Source organism: Myodes glareolus, chromosome 14 (genome assembly GCF_982192425.1).
Source record: "Myodes glareolus chromosome 14, mMyoGla1.1, whole genome shotgun sequence".
NCBI lineage: Eukaryota > Metazoa > Chordata > Mammalia > Rodentia > Cricetidae > Myodes > Myodes glareolus.
Genome location: NC_142039.1, coordinates 41,854,597 through 41,873,850, shown reverse-complemented (window position 1 = coordinate 41,873,850; position 19,254 = coordinate 41,854,597). Strand labels below are relative to the sequence as shown.

Here is a 19,254-nt window from a genome sequence, read left to right as displayed (position 1 = left end):
GGCCGGCGCCGCCGCAGCCGTCAGGGTAGCAGCCACCGCAGCTGAGCGTCGCGTCGGTCCCCGGGCTGTGCCCCGCGCCGGGCACCGTGCGCCCAGGCCCGGAGGCCGGCCGGGGACCCGTGCGGAGGCCGCTCTCGCGAGGCGGGGAGGAGACGAGGGGGACCAGGAGGAGGAGCAGGAGCTGGTGAAGGAGAGGAGGAGGAGCGGGAGAAGGGGAAGGAGGAGAGCAGGGCCGGCCCGCCCCTGCCCAGCCCAGCCCCGCTGGAGGCCGAGACCAGCCGGGTCGCCCAACCCTCGCCTTCCGCTTCACCTACGCCCAAGGTGCGGCGCAGAGGCCCGGCTGCGCGGCGCCCGCGCCAGAAGGAGCCGGTGCTGCAGCCGCCTTGCATTCGGCCCCCGGAGCTGCAAGCCGAGAGGGCGGCATGTAGCGGCGGCCGCAGAGCCAGCTCGGATTTGTAACTCTTAGGAATTTTTTTTTCTTTTTCTTTTTTGGTACTGCGGGCGCGCGGCAACCTTGGATCAACGCCCCGCTGCTCCGGCCCATTCTTCCCTTGCAAACTGCGGCTCCCTCGCGGAAACATTAAAGGGTTTGGGGAAGGGCGCGGGGCCGAGAGTCAGAGTGGGACCTGGGATCTCCCCGCGCCCAGTGGGCAACCATGACCGACGAGAGCTCTGATGTCCCCCGGGAGTTGATGGGTAAGCCTGGCGCGGTGGCCGACTGGTCATCCTCCTCTGTGCACACCTCTTCTCCGCCTCCCTTTCCATCTCCGTCCTCCCGCAGAGTCCCCGTACTCTGGAGCGCGAGTGGTGTGGGGCAGGGTGGCCGGGGGGCGCCTAGAAGTTTGCTGGCCTGATGGCCGCAGGAGCTGGGTGCAGAGAGAGGGAAGGCGTGGGGAGGCATCCGGAGCCCTTGGAGGGTTCCGGGCAGGTCTCCCTGCCCTGTTCCACCAGGTGGGTCAGGTTGGCAGAACATGGAGCTGGTGGGGCGTCCCTTCCAGCGACCAGTCCCATTGCCCCTAACTCGGGAAAGTCCGGGAAAACCTAGCAGAAGGATGCCTGGCGACAGCATTGTAGGTCCCCTCGGGCTCGTGCCAGGCACCCTTTAGGAAATTCCCGTCTGGGGCTGCCCCTCTCACCGATTGCCTCAGGGATGGAGGCGCCGGCCCAGCGTCAGGACCGGGTCTGGTAAGGCGTGGCTTTGGGGATTGAGCTGGAAGCAAGAGTGTTAACCCGACTGACGTCTGCTAGGACCAGGAAATGGAGGGTTAATGATAAAAGCCTCATTTTAATAATGATTTACCTACAGACTGCCCCCAGTCTCTTTGGGAACACGTACGTGGTACTCTGTGCCAGGTGACTGGTTGCTTAAGGCCCTCCTGATAGGCAGAGGGCTGGTGTGTGTGAAGGGGGTGGGGGTGTCCTCTTTTGGAGCGGAGAGTGGGGAGAATTTTGTCTGGGATTGAAGTCTTGGGGCTTTGCTTTATCAGTGGAGGTTCAATGGCAGATGACAAATGGCCTAGGAGCACTGGGAACCAGCGCTCACGCTCGCGTGGGACTATGTTGACTTGCGTTAGGGTGAACATATCCGCATGGGCATGCTCTGAACCTCAGTGACCCGCATTCTCCGAGGCACCATGCTGGGGATACTCTCAGTGCCTTGATGCTTCTGGGTGCATACCTGGAGGGAAAGTTCTCACTGCCGGTTCACCTCAGTCTGGAATTTGCCCCTCTGCTACACACTGCAGCGTTTGTATTTGAGAGGACTTGGTGTCCCCTCGCAAAACTGCTCACTCTGCAGGTGAAACTTGGCGGGAAGAAGCTGTTGCTGGTTTTGTATGGAGCTTTGCTTTTGTTGAATTAAAACACGCCACCACCTCAGAAAAAAAAAAAAAAGTCGAGTGAGGGGTTCTTGCCCACCCCCTCCTTTGTTCCAGGCCCTCTCCTTAATCCCAGGAGTCAGTTCTGAGACTTCAGCGAGTGACCCATCCTGTTCTGGGTGTTTCCAACACTCTGCACTAACAGGAAGCTAACGCTGGAGGCTCCAAAGATGCCTCCAAAGGTGGTAAAGTTGTGTGGCATTGTCCTGGGACCCTATGTTCAGGTGATTTAGATTCAAGGGGCAAAGTGGGAGGTGAGGTGAAAAACCTGCCTTTGTCAGTGGTTTTCAGTACATCCGTGTGCTTAAAAGTTGAATTTGACCCTTGTTTTGAATGGAATTTTTGTGTTTCTTTCAGTATTGGTGATTTTGGAAGGACAGTGGCTGGCAGAATCCTTCTCATTTAGGCTATGGTGGGAAAATGCACCTGCTGCTGCTTCTGGGGTCAGGAGCTCCCAAGAGTTCTGATCAGTTCAAAACGGCAGAGTGCAAAGGTCTCACTGTATTCTCCTAAATGTCTCTTTGAAGGCGTGTGCGCTTTGTATCTTTCTGGCTAAGATGATTTTTTTTTTTTGAAAGATAGGGGCTCTTGTAGCCCAGGGTGGGTGCCAACTCCCTATGTAGCTGAGTCTGGCCTTAAACTGTTCTCACTCCCGCCTCTGTCTCCTGAGCGCTGTTTACAGGAGTGAGCCACCTCTTGACTTTTGTGGAACAGCTTAATTGCTGTGTGGGTGGGAGGGAGAGGGGGCTACAGTGGCCCAAGCTGTTAATCCTAGCACTGCAGAGGCAGAAGCAGGTGGATCTCTGTGAGCTTGAGGCAAGCTAGGTCTACACAGTGAGTTCCAAGTCAGTCAAGACTACATAAGAGACGCTATATATATATATATATATATATATATATATATATATATATATATATATATATATATATATATATAAAAGCAGAGAGCAAGAATACCTGTCACGCGTCACCCATCACCACCAGAGACACTATTAGCTTTTGGGTTGTGACTTCTGTCTTCCTTCCTGTGTACATCGTTAGTGAATTTCAGTGGCCCACCTCCCACAGGTCTCCTAGTGGGCTGGGATAGGGGTGGTCCATGCTGCTTTTGGTTCTGATGAAATAGTAGCTGGACAGAGCTCCCAGGGCTCAACCTCCCTGTACCTCCATGGACCCTGCCCTAATTCTGTGTCCTTGCTGTCCCTGAGCTGCACCTTCTCTGTTTTCAGCCTTCTCTTCCTTCTCTCACCTTTTCTCTACCTGCTGTATAGTCGCTGCCTAAAATAATATACTTTAGTCTGTATATATTAAAACGCCTATCTTGTGAAGAGTAATAATTCTATACCTTAGTGAGCCGTATTGGACACCCCAGTGTGGAAGCCAGAGGTCCATTTCCTGCCTCTTCAGCTCGAGATTCTCTTGTCCCAAACCTTCACTTCCTGCCTTATCTGTGAGAAGGTGTGATTCACTTAGTGCTATCTCTAGGGGCTTTCTCTAGATAGTAAACCACCATAGACAGTGAGGAGATAGTAGGGCTGTTCATATTTACCGAATCCCCAAACATGGTTAGAATACAGAATACAGAGCTTTATCAACCTAAAAGAGGGGACTGGGATTTGAAGGATAAGTAGGGTATTATTAGGAGAATAAGGCAAAAGCATCCTAGAAAAAGAAATTCATGGAAAATCCTGGGTTTATGAAAATCTGGAGTCATGGACCTTCGTATATGTACTGAGAAGTAAAGCTGAAATGTGAGACTCACACACTGCAATCATTGGTCTTTCCCCGATTGACCATACCTCCAACCAGGAGAGGCACACTCAGGCTGGGTGCGCAGAAGGGTCCTTGTGGTTAAGACGGCCATGGACCAACTTAGGGAGCGATGGATGCCAAGGGTCTTGGTGCAATCATCCTTGGGGCTCATGGTCTGCGCAGCAGGTGGATTTTGGGAAACCTGACGCCTAAGTCATTCAGAGTTGGAGAAAAGCAAAGTGTTCAGCTTTCACAGTGACCAGTGAAGATGACACTGAATTCGATTTGGGGATGTCCAGATTGGGCAGCTCATGAGAGTCTAGTCTTCTAAACTTTCAAATCTTTCCTCCTAATTCCTCCTCTGACATCCATGTGCTACTGTGTTTTGATGCTTGGGGAGAGCCCTTTTCTGACTAAACCGTCTGGTGCAGTCTCAATCTGGGGTTCTTTGACTGGACATTTTCAGCTCTCAGAAGCTTCCAGATTCATCCCAATAACATATAAATGTGGAGATTTCTCAACAAAATTTTTTTTGGGGGGAGAGGGCGTCTTGTTTTATTACAAAGGCTTGTGTTGGATTACTAGACTGAAGTGATTCTCTTGCCTCATCCCCCAAGGAGTTGAGACTACAGGCAGGGACCATCAAGCCCATGAAGCCAGGAGTGGGATTGGTCTCAGGGTTTTGGTCATCATAGGCAAGTGCTCTACCACTGAGCTACAGCATAGGCCACTGCTGTCAGGCCTTGACTACCCAGAACTGAAGAGATGGCTCAGCCATGAAGAGTACTTGCCTTTCAGAGGGCTTGCATTTGGTTCCCAGACTCAAACAAAAACCTCTTAAAGGCTGACAACTCTCAGACCTGTTAATCTAGCAGAAAGAAAGAAAAGGACCAACAATAAAAACAGCTAGCCTCACTCCTGCGAACGCCTGCTCTGCGCTGGTGCCCCTTTTTCTCGCTAAAGAAGGGGTATAATGAAATCTTTCCTTTCTTCCAGAAAGCATAAAGGATGTGATTGGCAGGAAGATCAAAATCTCAGTGAAGAAGAAGGTGAAGTTGGAAGTGAAGGGAGACAGAGTGGAGAACAAAGTGCTGGTGAGTGACCGGAAGACATTTGGGTGCTGAAGAAGTGTCTGCTCCCCCTTTCCCCCTCCATTTGTGTGCAGAAGAAGTGTCTGCTCCCCTCTTCCCCCTCCACTGGTTTTCATGTAGCCTTCCTGCTAGTGCTTGATTTTTTTCTTCAAAACTCCGATGGCCAATTTCTTGGATTCACTGGACTCTTTCCTTGTTGCAAGCTGGAACTTTCAGAAGGGTTACTCATGTGACTTGTTTGCCTAGTCTTCCGGAGGATTTAAGAAATTCTTGTCTCATTGGTTTAACCAAAGTTCTCAAGTGTTCCATGTATTAAGCCATCTGAGGGCTCGAGAGTGTGAGCAGCGCTCCTGTTGGCATCCCTGGCGATCTGGTGTTCTAGAGGAATCACTAGTTTCTAGGCAGAGTGTCTTTGTGTTGCCATCGGAATTGGTTGTCTATTCCTTTTGGCCCAGGTTTTTAGAGGCCACCAGTGACTGACTAAGACCAAGAAGTGCGAAGTAATTTGTGGTATTTCGCCCATTTTCTTGTATCACAAGTCTAAATTTGAGCACAGGTGAGAAATTGCCTGCTGTGGTTCACACCTATAATCCCAGCACATGGGAAACTGTGACAGGGGTATTGTCTGGAGTCTGTGGTCATCCAGGGATATGAGACATCATCTCAAAAGAGAGAGAGCGAGAGAGAGAGAGAGAGAGAGAGAGAGAGAGAGAGAGAGAGAGAGAAAACAGGAACTGGAAAGATGGCTTAGTGGTTAAAAGCACTTGTTGCTCTTGTAGAGAACCTGGTTACCGACCTGGTAGCTAACAACCATCTGTAACTCCAGTTCCAGGAACACTGGCACTTTTTTTCTGGCTTCTGCAGGCACCAGGCGTGTACATGGTATGTGTGCGTGTGCACACACACACACACACATTCAGGCACAACATTCCCATACATACAATAAAATAGAATAAATCTGAAAAAATTAAAAATAATAAATTAAAAATAATGAAGCCAGTACAAGTGGAGAGATTTATTTTATTTTATTTTTTGGCTTTTTGAGACAGATTTTTCTCTGTGTATCCCTGGCTGTCCTGGAACTTGCTTTATAGGACAAGCTGACCTTGAACTCAGAAATCTGCCTATCTCTGTCACCCCAGTGCTGAGATTAAAGGTGTGCACTGCTGTCACCACCACCCTGCCTTGTTTTCTTCCTTCCTCCTTCCTTCCCTCCATCCTTCCTTTCTTCCTTCTTCCCCCCTTTCTTTCTTTTTCTTCTTTTCTTTTTTTTTTTTTTTTTGAGAGTCTCACTTCTGTAGTCTGGCTGGCTTCTACCTTGCAGCAATCCCCATACCTCAGGTTTCTGAGTACTTGGATTATAGGCATGCATTGTCACATCCAGTGTAGCAGAATGTTTTTCAACATTTTGCCATGGGGAATTTCAAACGTGCAAAATTAGAGCAGCACGTTATATCGAATCCTGTGTTTGTCATTTAACTCTAATAACTTAGTGTTTTGCCAATATTGCTAATTTATCTATCACCCCCCTACTACAGATTTTTTTCCTCCTCGAGTATTTTAGAACAAATCTGGAGCAGATGGCATTGAAAGAGAATATTTCCAATATCCCATTTCTTCAGCAGAAATTGGCTGTAGAATTGTAGTGTCATTCTGATTATACCTGTTTTAAGAATCTTATAAGATTCTCAGGATATGCGATTGTCTCGTGTGGCTATGAGGATTGTGCTGTTGATATGACTTCCGGTTCTGTTACACAGGTCTGATGACTGTAGCATCAGGATGGGAAAGCATTGGTGACCTTTGCCTTGCTCTGAAATGCGCTCCTGTAGATGCAAGATTCAGGTTATTAATAGTAAAAATTAATTGATGCAGTGCTTGATTTTTACTTAGCTTTAAATAGTTAGATCCCTTAAGTTGTATTTTCCTAAAGAGTATTCAGCCACTTTTGTATTAGTAGCTCAGCCAGAAGAAATGTTGCTATCAAGTGTTCTTTTTATGTTCAAAGTAACTTTATTTTTGGATTCCTTTCCCCCGCCCTCCCTGTAGTTGGAGTCAAACCCATCTACAGTGGAACTACCTAAAGCCCTGTGTACTTTTGTTGAGCCCAGGGCCTTACGCATGCTGGGCAAATGCTTTTCCACTGAGCTATACCCTCAGTTCCCATAGGAAGCTTCATTTCTGGAGAATACGACGTAAACATCAAGTCCTATTCATTCCAGCAGCCTGAAGAATGACATTTGGTGTCATTTGGTGTTTATGTTCTTCATTACACTAGGCAAGCTGTGCCATGGCTCAAATTTATTGATTAAAAATCTCGAAGACAGAATTGTGCCCACTATAATAAAATTGGTGCCATTTTCAAATGTCTGTGCCGATGATGGAGGCTTTGCACAAATGAGTGGCAGAGGGCTTGGCTCGCACGTGCAGGCCGTGCGTGCAGTTCCCCGCCCTGGAGAAAGGAGTGAACATGAGTGATATGGCTGCTTCATCTAAGAGTTTCTGGCTCACCTTCTGGAACCCCTGAGAGTTCTAATCAACTTACAGATGTATTTGAATGTAATCATTTATCTCCCCGAATCTGGAACCATTGTGATTTTTAGATGCTTGGCCTGAACTTTTGGCTCTTATTTAATTAAGGCCTGGCTTCCTTTGACAGGCTGTAAGTGTGAATAAGACGATCCAAGCAGTAACCTTCACATTTTGGTTTTTGGAGTTTTCAACACAGAGAAAATCGAGCTAATTATCAACCCCCCCCCAAACAGGTTATTAATGAGTTTATTTCTTCACATGTACTCTTTTGAGTGTGTGTGGTGCTTGCATATGAGTATGTGGGCGTCCCCATGAGGGAAGTGGAAGGAAGACATTGGGTGTCTCCCTTTATTGCTTTCTAACTGGTCCCTTGTGACAGGGTCTCTCACTGAATCAGAATTTCCTTTTCTGCTAGGCTGGTTGACTAGCTAGCTCTCAGGATTCCCCTGCCTTTGCCTTCCATCACTAAGGTTACAGCCATGACTGGCTTTTTATGTGAATGTTCGGGATTTGAACTTAGGTCCTCATGTTTGCAAAGCAAGTACTTTTACCCACTGAGCCATCTTCCCAACCCCATGTACTTCTTTTTTTTTTTTTTTCCTTTTTCCTTTTTCCTTTTTTCTTTTTAAGACAGGGTCTCTGTAGCCCAGGTTGTCCTTAACTCTCAGAAATTGTCCTGCCTCAGCCTTCTGAGTGCTGAGATCACAGGATGAGCTACCATAGCTGCCTGAGAGTGTCCTGTTTCTCATTTATCTTTTGGTAGTGGTTTGTCTTCATCTTTCTTCTCGTGTGCAGAGTGGCTCATGATCTGGAATACTGAGCAAATGCTGGGTGCTGTGCTGAGTTCTCGGGGCATTACATCTTCCAGTCCTAGCACGATCCTGCCAAGTAGGGACACTTTTTGTATTTCTGATTTTCAGATGAGAAGGTTGAGGTATGGAGAGACTGAAGTGATTGGCTTCGGGTCATCCAGGGAGTTAATAGCAGAGCAGGGGTTTGGACCCAGACTTTCTGAACACAGATGCTTTCTTTGCTTATGTTCAAAATACCAGAAAATAGTTTTGCTTGTTTGGTGGCTGCTAACTTCACTGGCAGGAAAAATTGGGGATTTTGATTTGATTCAACCAGCTGAGCGCCAGGTTGAGTGTGGACTCTCTATAGGATCTCAGCCATCAGTCTGGTATGGAAGCACCTATACTACATACTATACACTATACACTGTATACTACATTACACACTATAGACTGTATATTGTATACTAACAGTAACCAGACTGTGGGTTTGGCATGTCCTCTGTAGGAATAATGAGGATGGAGGGAGTACAAAGAAGGGGTAGGAAGGAACAGAAAGGGTAGGAAGGCCTTCAGAAAGAGGTGAAACCTAAGGTGGTGGTCAGCTGGATGAGAGGAGTCAGTCTTGGGAAGCGTGGAGAGCAGTCTAAGGGCCTGGAAGCCAGAGTGAACCTAGAGAAAGAAACCAGTCAGGTGGTGAATTCCTTGAAGCTGTCTTATCAAGAAAGTCAGGACTGGTCAGACAGGTCTCTTTTCACCATGTGATTGATTCCCCCGCCTCACCTGTTCTTGATGATCCTCAGTTTATTCTCTCGGGCAGCAGGAGGGTTCTGTGGAAAGGACTCAGCAACTTTAGATCAATGCTAGTCAATTGCTTTCTTGAATAAAGCAGATATTGTAACAGTAGCCATTCCTATGCCTTGTTTTGCAGATTAAGTGCATATGTTTAAATACTGGTTAGCATTTATGAAAGGCATACCGTGAACACCTAATATCTTGTCAATGTACTGTACTAACTAAGGGGTCTGGCATTTTCTTTTGTCAGTGACCAGAACCTAAGTACCTGGTACTTCTACTGAGGGGCCTAGATTAGCTTGGAAGGCTAAAATAGTTTATTCATAGTTGGTGGCACCTTATTAGCACACTTGAAGGCAATACACTATGATGTTTTAGGGAGAAAGTAATTCTGCGCTTATATAACTTTAGCAATCAGATGTTAACAATAAATGGGCCTCAGTTTTGGATTTTCAGGGACATTAATACACTTCTTTCTTAAATTTTATTTTAAAATTATTATTATGGTTATCTTTTAATGTTAATGTGTATGAGTGTTTTGCCTACACATATGTATGTGTACCGTGTGCACGGCTGGTGCCAGAAGAGGTTAGAAGAGGACATTGGGTCCCAGGATCGGGAGCTAGAGACCATGGTGAGCAGCCATGTGAGTGATGCGAACCAAGCGTGGGTCTTTTAGGGGCAGCCAGTGCTCTTCACGACTGTGCCATCTTGTCAGCCCCAGGGACATTCGTACACCTCAGTGCATTGGAAACCTTAACAAATGAGGTAGGCTGGGTTCCAGACTTGGCCAGAGAACCTAGTGCTACAAAGTGGGGATCTGAGATGGGACAAGCCAGAGCTCTGGAAGTCTAAAGACTAGAATGGTCAAGAGTTCACTCCGTGCTCTTCTATGGGACAGTCATTCAGCCCATGTCGTTCTAGTGGGAAAAGGTCTCTGTGGTCGTGATGGAGAGCCAGCTCCTCTGTTTCTGAGATGCCCCTTTCTTTCGTCTCTAGGAGATGTTTTCTCACCAGTGATCCTGTATGTCTTAGACTCTTGTTCAAACATTTGCTAACTGAATTAAAATTTTTACTTTTACATAGTTCTAGATTTATATAGTTAAAACATATCATATAGTGGTTCCCTTACCTCCTGACCAGCTTCCCCTGTCTTGCAAAATTGTGTAATATCATAACTGAAATCCTGATATTGAGTGGCTGTGTGCACTGCAAATATCCTTCTATAGGTATCTCTCATGGTAGCTCAGGTTACCCTCAAACTTGCTGCATAGCGGAGGGGCTGGCCTCGAACACATGATTCTCCTGCTTCCTTCCATCTTACCATCTTAGCACTTACATTAAAGTGCTATGGCCTTTAATCTGTTCTTTCTACTGTGCTGTCATTTCAAGAATGTTAGATGTTTGGGGCATCATAGCTCAGGTCTTTGCTGGGCATGGTAGCTCGGGTCTGTACAGAATGTTAGATTGCTGGGCATGTACCTAAAGCTTATGACCAGTCAGTCCTGATCCTCAGGATGGGATGAGGTCCTAAGAGAACTTTACAGAAACAGTCATGGACTATGAGCCATTTGGGGTCGGCTTTTCTTACACAGTTCACATCAAGTTTCTCTTATCAGTTGTGCCCTTTGCTGGTGTCCCATGGCAATGTGTGTCTCATAGTTTTTTTTTATTTGCAATGAATGAACTCCTGGGTTAGTCCCAGTTTTTGGTATTCGGAATGAAAAGGATTTTTGTGTGAGCACATGCTTATATCTCCTGGGATAAACTGAGGACCACAGTTGCTGGTTTGCGTGGGAATTGCATTTGTTTCTTAGAAGCTGGCAAGCTTTCCCAGAGTGGCCATTACGTAATCCTACCTGCTCCATGTGGCCCATCCAGTTTCTCTGCTTCTTTGGCAGTATTTGGTATAGTCTGGATCTTTTCTTTTTTTTCTAACGGACTGATTGAAATGAAGACAAAAGCCCCAAATGAACCAAAATCAAATAAATAAATACTCCAGTGACTCTGAAGAGGGGGGGAGGTCCCACTGAGGTCTTCCCAGCCACTCCTGAGGTTTCTCTGGGGAAGTAGTGGGCTGTGCCTCCCTCTAGGATGGTGGCTCAGAAGCAGCCCTAAGGTCCAGTCCTGGTCTCAGCTTGGCTGTGTTCTGTTTGATTTTGGAATTCAGGCTACAAGGGTGTCTCGAAGCCCTTGTTCTTCCACACATGTTGTGGAAAGATGTGAAGTCAGAAACAAGATTCTTTTTCTCCTTCATGTCCTCCATCGTCTCCTTTTCTCCTTCCGCCTTTCTTGTCTCTCTTCTTCCTTCATTCCCTCTTTTTTTTTTTGACATGGATTTATTTCATGCAGCTCAGACTAGTCTTGAACTTGCTCCGTTGCCGATGGCCTTGGGCTCTGGCTCCATCTGCGTCCATCTCAGTTCTGAGAGGATGGATGGACATGTATGTACTGCGAGGCCTGGCTTGAACTCTTTGACCTTGTTCTTTTGTCTTGACAAGTTAACCTTGAATCCTCCAATGTATTTGACATGACTTGGCAACTATCTATCTTCTTAGCATCTTTTTCTTCTGTTCCCCCTTCCTTCCTCCCCTCCCTCTCTCCTCTTCACTTTTTGGGACAGGGCCTCTGTATAAACACCAGGCAGCCAACAGGCTTAGAAATCCATGCCTCAGCACCTGAGTGCTAGGATTATTGTGAACCATGACACATAACTCTTTTTAACAGCTTGATTAGGTTTGTTTAGAGTAAGTCTAAGTTGTTTTTTTTTATTCATTTAAATTTTACTACTTTTGTGTGTGTGTGGTGTGTGTGTGTGTGAGAGAGAGAGAGAAACAAGGTTTTTTAAAATGTTGAAAAGTATGTAGTATGAGGTATTTATTATTATTATTATTTTTGTTGTTCTTGTTTGCTTGTATAACATGTCTCACAATGTAGTGGTGGCTAGCCTGGAACTTGTTATGTGGTCCAGGCTAGCCTCTGACTCAGATCTTCTTGGCTTTGACTTTCAAGTGCTAGGATTAAAGGGGTAAACTACTATGGCTGGGCTTGAGGATGCTATTCTGGATGTCATGCTTCCCTGAAATATTAAGGTGGCAGTACTGTCATTAATTCAAAATATAAACTCCTACTTGGAGGGCTCCTGGCGGGGGCTCCTGGCGAGTCTCCCTCCCTCACCCCACCTGGTGGATCAGGAGCTGGAGGGGAATATAACTTTCTTTTTTCTCAAAAAAAGGGGATATTTCTAATAAAATTTGTAAGCATTAACTGGCTTAATGTGCTGTGTATTGTTAAGTCTATAATATAATATACTTCAGTATGGAAGGTGCAGATCTCCTACACCTGGCCGTGTGGTTTTTGTGGCTGGCCTGTCTAATTCTTGCCCTTCCCTGCTCTCTAGTCCTCCCATCCCCCAGCTCCTAACTGGGTGCTACCACTCACTTCCAAATGTCCCCTTTGGTGGTTGCCACACATTTAAAAACAAAATCCTAGGAATAATTAACAAACAAGCAAAACAGCAGCAACAACAAACTCACATAATTTTCCGCAGGAATCATAAAGAGGTAACATTTTAGGGGTATGATTTGCAAGTTTATAGGCAGCCTCCACACAGTGAAGCTGTACTGCTGCCTCCCTACCTCCCCCAAGAGCCTTGAGCATCCTGGGCAAATGTCCTACCACTAAGTCCTACTCCAAGCCTAGGAAGGCCGTGTTTGGTTGATCTGGAGAGATTCCAGTCCTCACAGTGTTTGGGATAGCCCCCCCCCCCCCACACACACTTCTTTGGGCCCTCTCTGGGTAATCTCTGGGTAAGCAGGATGGTGGCAGAAGCACCTAGGTGGGTGTTGATTTGACTGTGGGTATTGGCACTGTAGTCCTGCTGTGCCAGTAGATGTAAGCGTAAGCGTGAAATTTGCATCTAACGTTCATGGACTGCAGTTGCTTTTGAAGAGAGCTGTTGAGGTGGCATGGCTCTTGGCCTGGGGTTTAGTTAGACCCTCTGCAAGGTTGTGGGGCAGTTGTCCTGTAATTTGAACAGCTCTCTTTGTGTACCACGAGGAGTCTCAGCTTTTCAGGGTGGCTTACAGTTCAGCACACAGGTGATGCTCAAAGCACCTGGGTGAAGTTACACAGATCTAGAAAGCCGAGCTTTCGGAAACAGCAGCCACATTGAACTGATCCCCAGGGGTGGCTGTTGGAGGCATGTACTTGCTGCCAAGGATCCTGGCACAAGTTCTGGGAAATTCAAAATAAAAGAAGCCGTGTTTGAGTGTTTCAAAATTTCCCTGAACCTTAAAACTGTGGTCAGTGCCCACCTGGCGGTGCCTCTCTTGTCTGGGTAAGGGTGGGGGCGGTCACACTTTCCCAGGATGCAGTTCTGCCTGTGGGCGAACTGGTACCTGAGCTGCATTCACATTCTACTCGGGTCTGCAAGTGGCCCAGTTTCTGCTGTAGTTAGCGCCGTCTGCGAGAGTCAAATGACCTTGGGCAAGGAAGCTGCTGGACGCAGCCCCAGCTCGGTGTAACTTTTCATTGTTAAATAGATACTGTTTTTCCAGCTTCTGGGATTCGGCCTCCCTGGGAATTGGCATAATGTAGCTGGGAGGAGGGCAACTGGGGAGCTGGGAGCTGAGGGGTATGAAAGGGGTATTGTATTAAACAAGGGGCCAGGAAAGCTCACCCAAAATATGGCGTGAATGGGGAGAACTCCCTCTTGGAGTTTATAGAACAGTTACAGAGGAAACAAAAGGACGTTCTGAGAGCTTACCTCGGGTTTCCATTCCCAGAAACACTGCACATATCTATTGTTCAAATAAACTGGAATCTGAAAGAATGTTTTGTTCTCTTGAGAGAGGGTCCCTTTCTGTAACCAAGGCTGTTTGTAACTCAGTATAAACCAGACTAGCCTCAACCCTTCTGCCCCAGCCTCTGAAGTAGGTAGGAGCCAAGCCTGGCCTTTTTATTTAATTTTTGGAAACAGAATCTCATAGTTTAGGCTAACCTGGCACTATTATGTAGCTGAAGATGACTTTGAACTTCTGATCCTCTTTCCTCTACCTCCCCAGTGCTGGGGTTGCAGTCATATGCCCCTACCCAGTGCTGGAGAGGGTGCGTTTTGTACATTCTACCTGTGTGCATTCTACCAATTGAGCTATATTATTGTTTCTAGTCCCCGTTTTTTGTTTGTTTGTTTGTTTTTGTTTCTGTTTTGTTTTCTTTTTTAAAATTTCTTAGAGACAAAAATCTCTTGTGTACCCCAGGTTTAACTTCAAGCCCTCACCCCGCAACATCCTCTTTCTAAAATGCTTTTGTCTGTTAGTAGACTGTGAGAATTTACATGGGGTTGCACCTACAGTCTAGCAAATTTGGACTCTGGACTATAGCAGCAAATTTGAGTGCAGCGCTGATTAGAGACTCTGAATCAAAAACAAACTGGGGGAGGTACATGGCCTTTAATCTCAGTACTCAGGAGGGAGAGGCAGGCAGGTCTCTGGGATCAAGGCTAGTGAATATAATAGTTTCAGATCAGCCAGTGAGACAAACAAACCAAACTACAAACAAATAAAAAACCAAACTGGCAAGATAGCTCAGTCAGTGAAGTGCTTGACTTGGAAGCCTGAGGACATGAGTTCGGTCCCTTAGCAATGGTAAAGAAAGAAGCATGCTTTTATAATCCCAGCACTTTCTGTAATCCCCAGCAGGAGACGGGGATTCCCCCGCATTTACTGGCCAACAAGCATAGCCTGTTGGGTGAGTTCCAGGACCTAAGATCCTGTAACAAAAAACAAGATGGATGGCATGCAGGCATATTTACACACACACACACACACACACACACACACACACACACCCCAAAATCAGTCTTTCCTCCAGGAAATTACATTTTAAAGAAAAATATAATTATTAAAATTTTGTATTTAGACAACAATTTCTTTTCCATGGAAGGAATTCAGGTCTTGTGCATGCTAGGCAAGCACCCTACTACCTACTAAACCCCAGCCTCTGCTTCAGTTTTCTTTTTCTGAGACAGAGTTTCTCGCTGTAACAATCCTAGATGTCCTGGAACTCCCTTTGTAGACCAGGCTGCCCTTGAATTTACAGTTCTGCCTCTGCCTCCTAAATACTGGGATTAAAGGCATGTACCACTACTGCCTGGCTAACTTTTAAAATTTAACTTAACGTTTGAGATGGGAGGCTTACTCTGTAGCCTGAGATGCCCTGAACTTTGCTATGTACCCTAGGTTATTCTTAAAATGGCAATCCTGCTGCCTCAGCCTCCCTAGTGGTGGGACTGCAAACATGTACCGCGACACCTAGATAATCCATGATATATATTTAGAAAAAGGGTGGGGGGATCGCGATACTACTTTGTGGCCTCCTAAACTTCACTTTGACTCTCAGCTTTGTGGTAGTAACTCTTATCCAAATTAGTTTGGATTTCTGTGTGGTTCTGTGTTCATCCCTGCAGGACTATAATGTAACCATTGTATCTATTGTTAGATATTCTAGTTAACATCTGGCCTCGTAAGTGCACACGGCCTCATTTTTCCTAGAGAAATTTCTGGAAGAGGATCGCTATGGGGCAGGCATTTAAAGGATGATTTTCTACCTGATTATTATGCAGAAAGTGTCAATAGAGAAGAATTCTGCCTTACCAATTTTGTTTTGTTTTAAGATACTTAACACAATTCATCTCTTTGCTCCTTGGACCCTAGCTCCTGAGGGCAAGCATCATTGGATTTAGTAATTGTAAGTTATCAGGAATGGAGAATGCTATGGGGGAGGTGTTGTCTCCATGTCTACAGATGTGGGTTTACAGTCAGCTCTTGGGTGTCACTGTCTTGGGTACTGTAGCTTGTTCCTTAGGCTGGACGCTGCAGAAGAGTGAGGGTGCATTATATGACTTAGTTAGATCATTGCCCTTGTAATGGAACTGTCTTGACTTGACTCTGTGAATGCTCCAATAAATGATAGTGACTGGATTTGTACATGATAAGGTATAAATACATTCATCAGGTCGAGTATACTTAATAAGTGCCATGAGCTCATGCAGTCAGAGTCGGAGCCAAGTCTTAAATATAAGAGTGTAAAGATGAACGGCCTTACTGCCTTCTCCCATAGTTCACTGGCATGGCAACAGTCATGTGCTCCTGAAATCCTGAGCTCCTGTCCTGCTCAGGTCTCATTTACCTTACCCACCTTCTGACCCTTCTCCCTGTCACCTTGACTTTCTGGTAGATAGGCCTTGTGATCTCGATCTGTTACCTTTTCTCACTGAGGCTGTTGTGGTCCAATCTGGCTACTCTTCAAGATCACCACTGTGTCTGGCACGGTGTACCAATTGCTGTCCTCCCAAGTCAGGCAGGTAGGGGCTGGGAATGTAGTTCAGAGGTAGAGCAACTGTATTGAATCACCAGTCACCCAGTGAGTGGCTGGCTGGTGGTGTGGCTCAGTGGTAGGGTGCTGGCCTACCATATGAAAGGCCTTGGTTTCTAACCCTAGTACTTTGCAAAACATGAGCACTCAGAACTCTTTCCATTCCCAGGGTGTATTAGTTAGGGTTCTCTAGAGAGATAGAGCTGATAGAATGAATTCACATTTAAAAGGGGGGTTATCAGCCCTATAGAATCATCAGCTAATGGCATCTCACACCAGAGAAGCCAAGGATCTATTAGATGCTCACTAACCCAAGAGGCACGGAGGACTCTCTCAGGTCTGCTGGCCTTCCATCTACACTGGAAGGTGGGAGAAGCTGGTTTTAGCATCAGCGAAAGAATATAGCAGCGGCAACAACAGAGTGGATGAACTTGCCAACAGAGTGGAGGAAAGCAGGCAAAGAGAAAAGTGTCTTTCTTCCATGTTGTTTTATCTGGACTGCCCCTAGAAGGTGTCACACATGCTGAGGGTGAGTCTTCCCAGGTCAACTAATATGATCTAGACAGTGTCTCACAGGAGTGGCCAGCATCCAGATCCAGTCAAGGTGACAACCAAGGTTAACAATCATATAGGAGGGTTCACTTTTGCTCACTCTGTGAAAGAGTCAAGTCAAATCAACCAGACATGGCCTAGTGGGGTTGGCAAAATGTGCAGCCTTGCAAGGTTCCTTGAGGTAACTCCATGTGTGTGAATCTGGCATAGCCACCACCGTGGCTGAAGTCCAGGCTGTTGGATGAAGTCTTACCACAGCACACATTTTGCTTTCCTGAATTGTCTGCTATCATGCAGGCCCTCTCAGGATTTTATCTTCCACTGGAGAGAACCCACTGTGTTTTTTTTATTTGCTTAAGCCTGGACAGTCAAGCCTGACACCCTCTTTCTTCTATGTCCAGCAAAGTCTGCCTGAATCCTTGGAACAGCATTCGTGCTGCAGGCCAGGGAGTCACGCCCTAGGGTTGGCACCCTGCAGAGCAGGCACCCTCCGTGGGAAGACCACGACCCTCCCTGTCTGTAGAGATGCTTAGCCGCTGTGCTTGTTCCCAGGTTGCCACTGCCAGCTCTTCAACCCTGCTGCTTCTTATCAGAATTTTGACTTCCTCCAAGTCCACTGTTTATGAGTTAGCTGAAGTTCTGGGAGTGATCTCCCTTTCAACAGCTTGTTTCTCTTAAAAAAAAAAAACAACAACAAAAACCAAGCCTTGGTGTTGAAAGAGTCTGTGACCCCTGTTTACTGTGCCAAGAGCCATCAGAGCTCTGCTCCCCAGTCTTCCTCTTCCTTTTATTTATCTATTTTTGGGATACTGGGTGTTGATCCTCAGCTTCGCATCAGGCAAGTGCCGAGCTTCAACTGCTTAGCTCTTTGTGTTTTATTTTAAGACAAGGTCTCACTGGGTAGCCTGTGCTTACCTTGCTTGAGTTCACTATGTAGCCCAGGCTGGCCTGAAACTTCCCTCGGCCTCGGAGTTCGGAGATGACAGGCATGCGATCATCCCCAACTCCACCTCTGTTCTAAGCTTGGATGTCGGAGCTGGTTCCTAACCTTTCTGGTTCGCAAAGTGAGGGCAAAGGTGAGATTATCCAGGGTTTCCTCAGTCCTGCGCCGTGGAGTGTTCTTGCCACGGAGATCTACTGAAAGAGGCACCCGTTCTGTCTGGCACAGGCAGGCTGTCTGCGCGCTGGGCAGCAGTATTGTGTGTACACAGAGGCTCCACATCACTTCCTTTTGGCCTGGTTGTGCTCTCTGGGAGTAGCCTCAGTCATCATAGGGGCTCCCCTTAATGTTCCCAGGAGATGCCGCAGCTGCATGTCAGCCGTGGACCACAGGTTTCTGCTTCTGTCTTCAGTTTACACCTTCATCTGTCCAGTGGTTTGTCTGGGTTTTGGATCGGTCAGTTTAGGATTAAGTTTCCAAACTTCAGTTTGTTCACATTTAACCAGGCAAAGGATGCTGTAAGCCAGTGGCTCACTACCTTTCTCATGCTGAGACCCATTAGGACAGTTCCTCTTGTAATGGTAATCCCCAACCGTATGATTATTTTTGTCACTACTTCCTAACTTTAATTTTACTACTGTTATGAATCGTAATGTGAATGTCTGTGTTTTCGGATGGTCTTAGGCGACCCCTGTGAAAGGGGGTCGAGACCCACAGTTTGAGAACTGCTATTCTAAGTTCTCTTAGACTTACTTGACTTACTTTCCATCTGTAAGATGAGTAACCACAGAACCCACTTTGGCACGCTTTTTGAAAATTTAAAGATACATTGCATATAAAATATGTTATGTGAGTCTAGTGCTCAGTAGGCCACTGGCCATTTTTAGCTGCTTTTGTTCTAAATCAGGCAAATTGCTTCCATGGTGAGAAGCTGTCTAGGCACCACCGAAGATGACTCAGGTGTATTTTACATAAATATTTCAGAAGGAATCTCTCATTCTTGCGTCCCTTCTGGCTGTCTGCAGGATATTTGCTGCCACTTAGTCTACACAGTGCTGTTTTAAACCAGGATTGCCTGGCTCTGGAAATGGTCTGGGTGACTTTTCACCCTGCTCCACTTTAAAGGGTAGTGTTTTTTATTTTTTATTTTTAAGTGCGTGTGTGGTGTGTACACATGTGTGTACAGGTGTGCACACCCACGTGTGCAGTTACAGAGGTCGGATCCCCTGCTCTATCATGCTCAAGTTAAGTCCCTTAATTTAGAGTCTCTCACTGCACTTGGTGCTAGACCAGAGAGCTGGCCCTGGCCATCCTCCTGTCTCTGTTCTGCCCTCCAGTGGGGGTTACATGTGTGTGCGGCCATGCCTAGCTTTTTATGTGTGTATGTGCTGGGGATTTGAACTCAGGTCTGAGTGCTTGGGTAGCAAACATTTTTACTTGCTGAGCCATCACCCTAGGCACAAATATGCTGCTTTTAAAAAAATCTTTCTTTTTGTTTTGAGGCAGCACCTCAGACAGCCCTTGCTGGTGTCAAATTTGCTCTGTAG

General features: G+C 46.5%; 1 protein-coding gene across 5 annotated transcripts in view; it reads left to right on the top strand.

Annotated features, from left to right (window-relative positions):
• Nucleotides 1–298: 298 nt before the first annotated feature.
• Nucleotides 299–19,254, top strand: part of Carmil1 (capping protein regulator and myosin 1 linker 1) — a 280,263-nt gene continuing 261,307 nt past the window's right edge. For 2 of the 5 annotated variants that reach the window (XM_087896478.1, XM_087896477.1), the window contains exons 1-2: nucleotides 299–696; nucleotides 4,626–4,723. In XM_087896478.1, the coding sequence (XP_087752604.1) occupies nucleotides 657–696; nucleotides 4,626–4,723 (138 nt within the window). In that variant the 5' untranslated portion in view covers nucleotides 299–656. The remainder of the gene's footprint in view (nucleotides 697–4,625; nucleotides 4,724–19,254) is intronic. The other 3 variants (XM_087896479.1, XM_087896481.1, XM_087896480.1) reach the window with 3 other exon arrangements.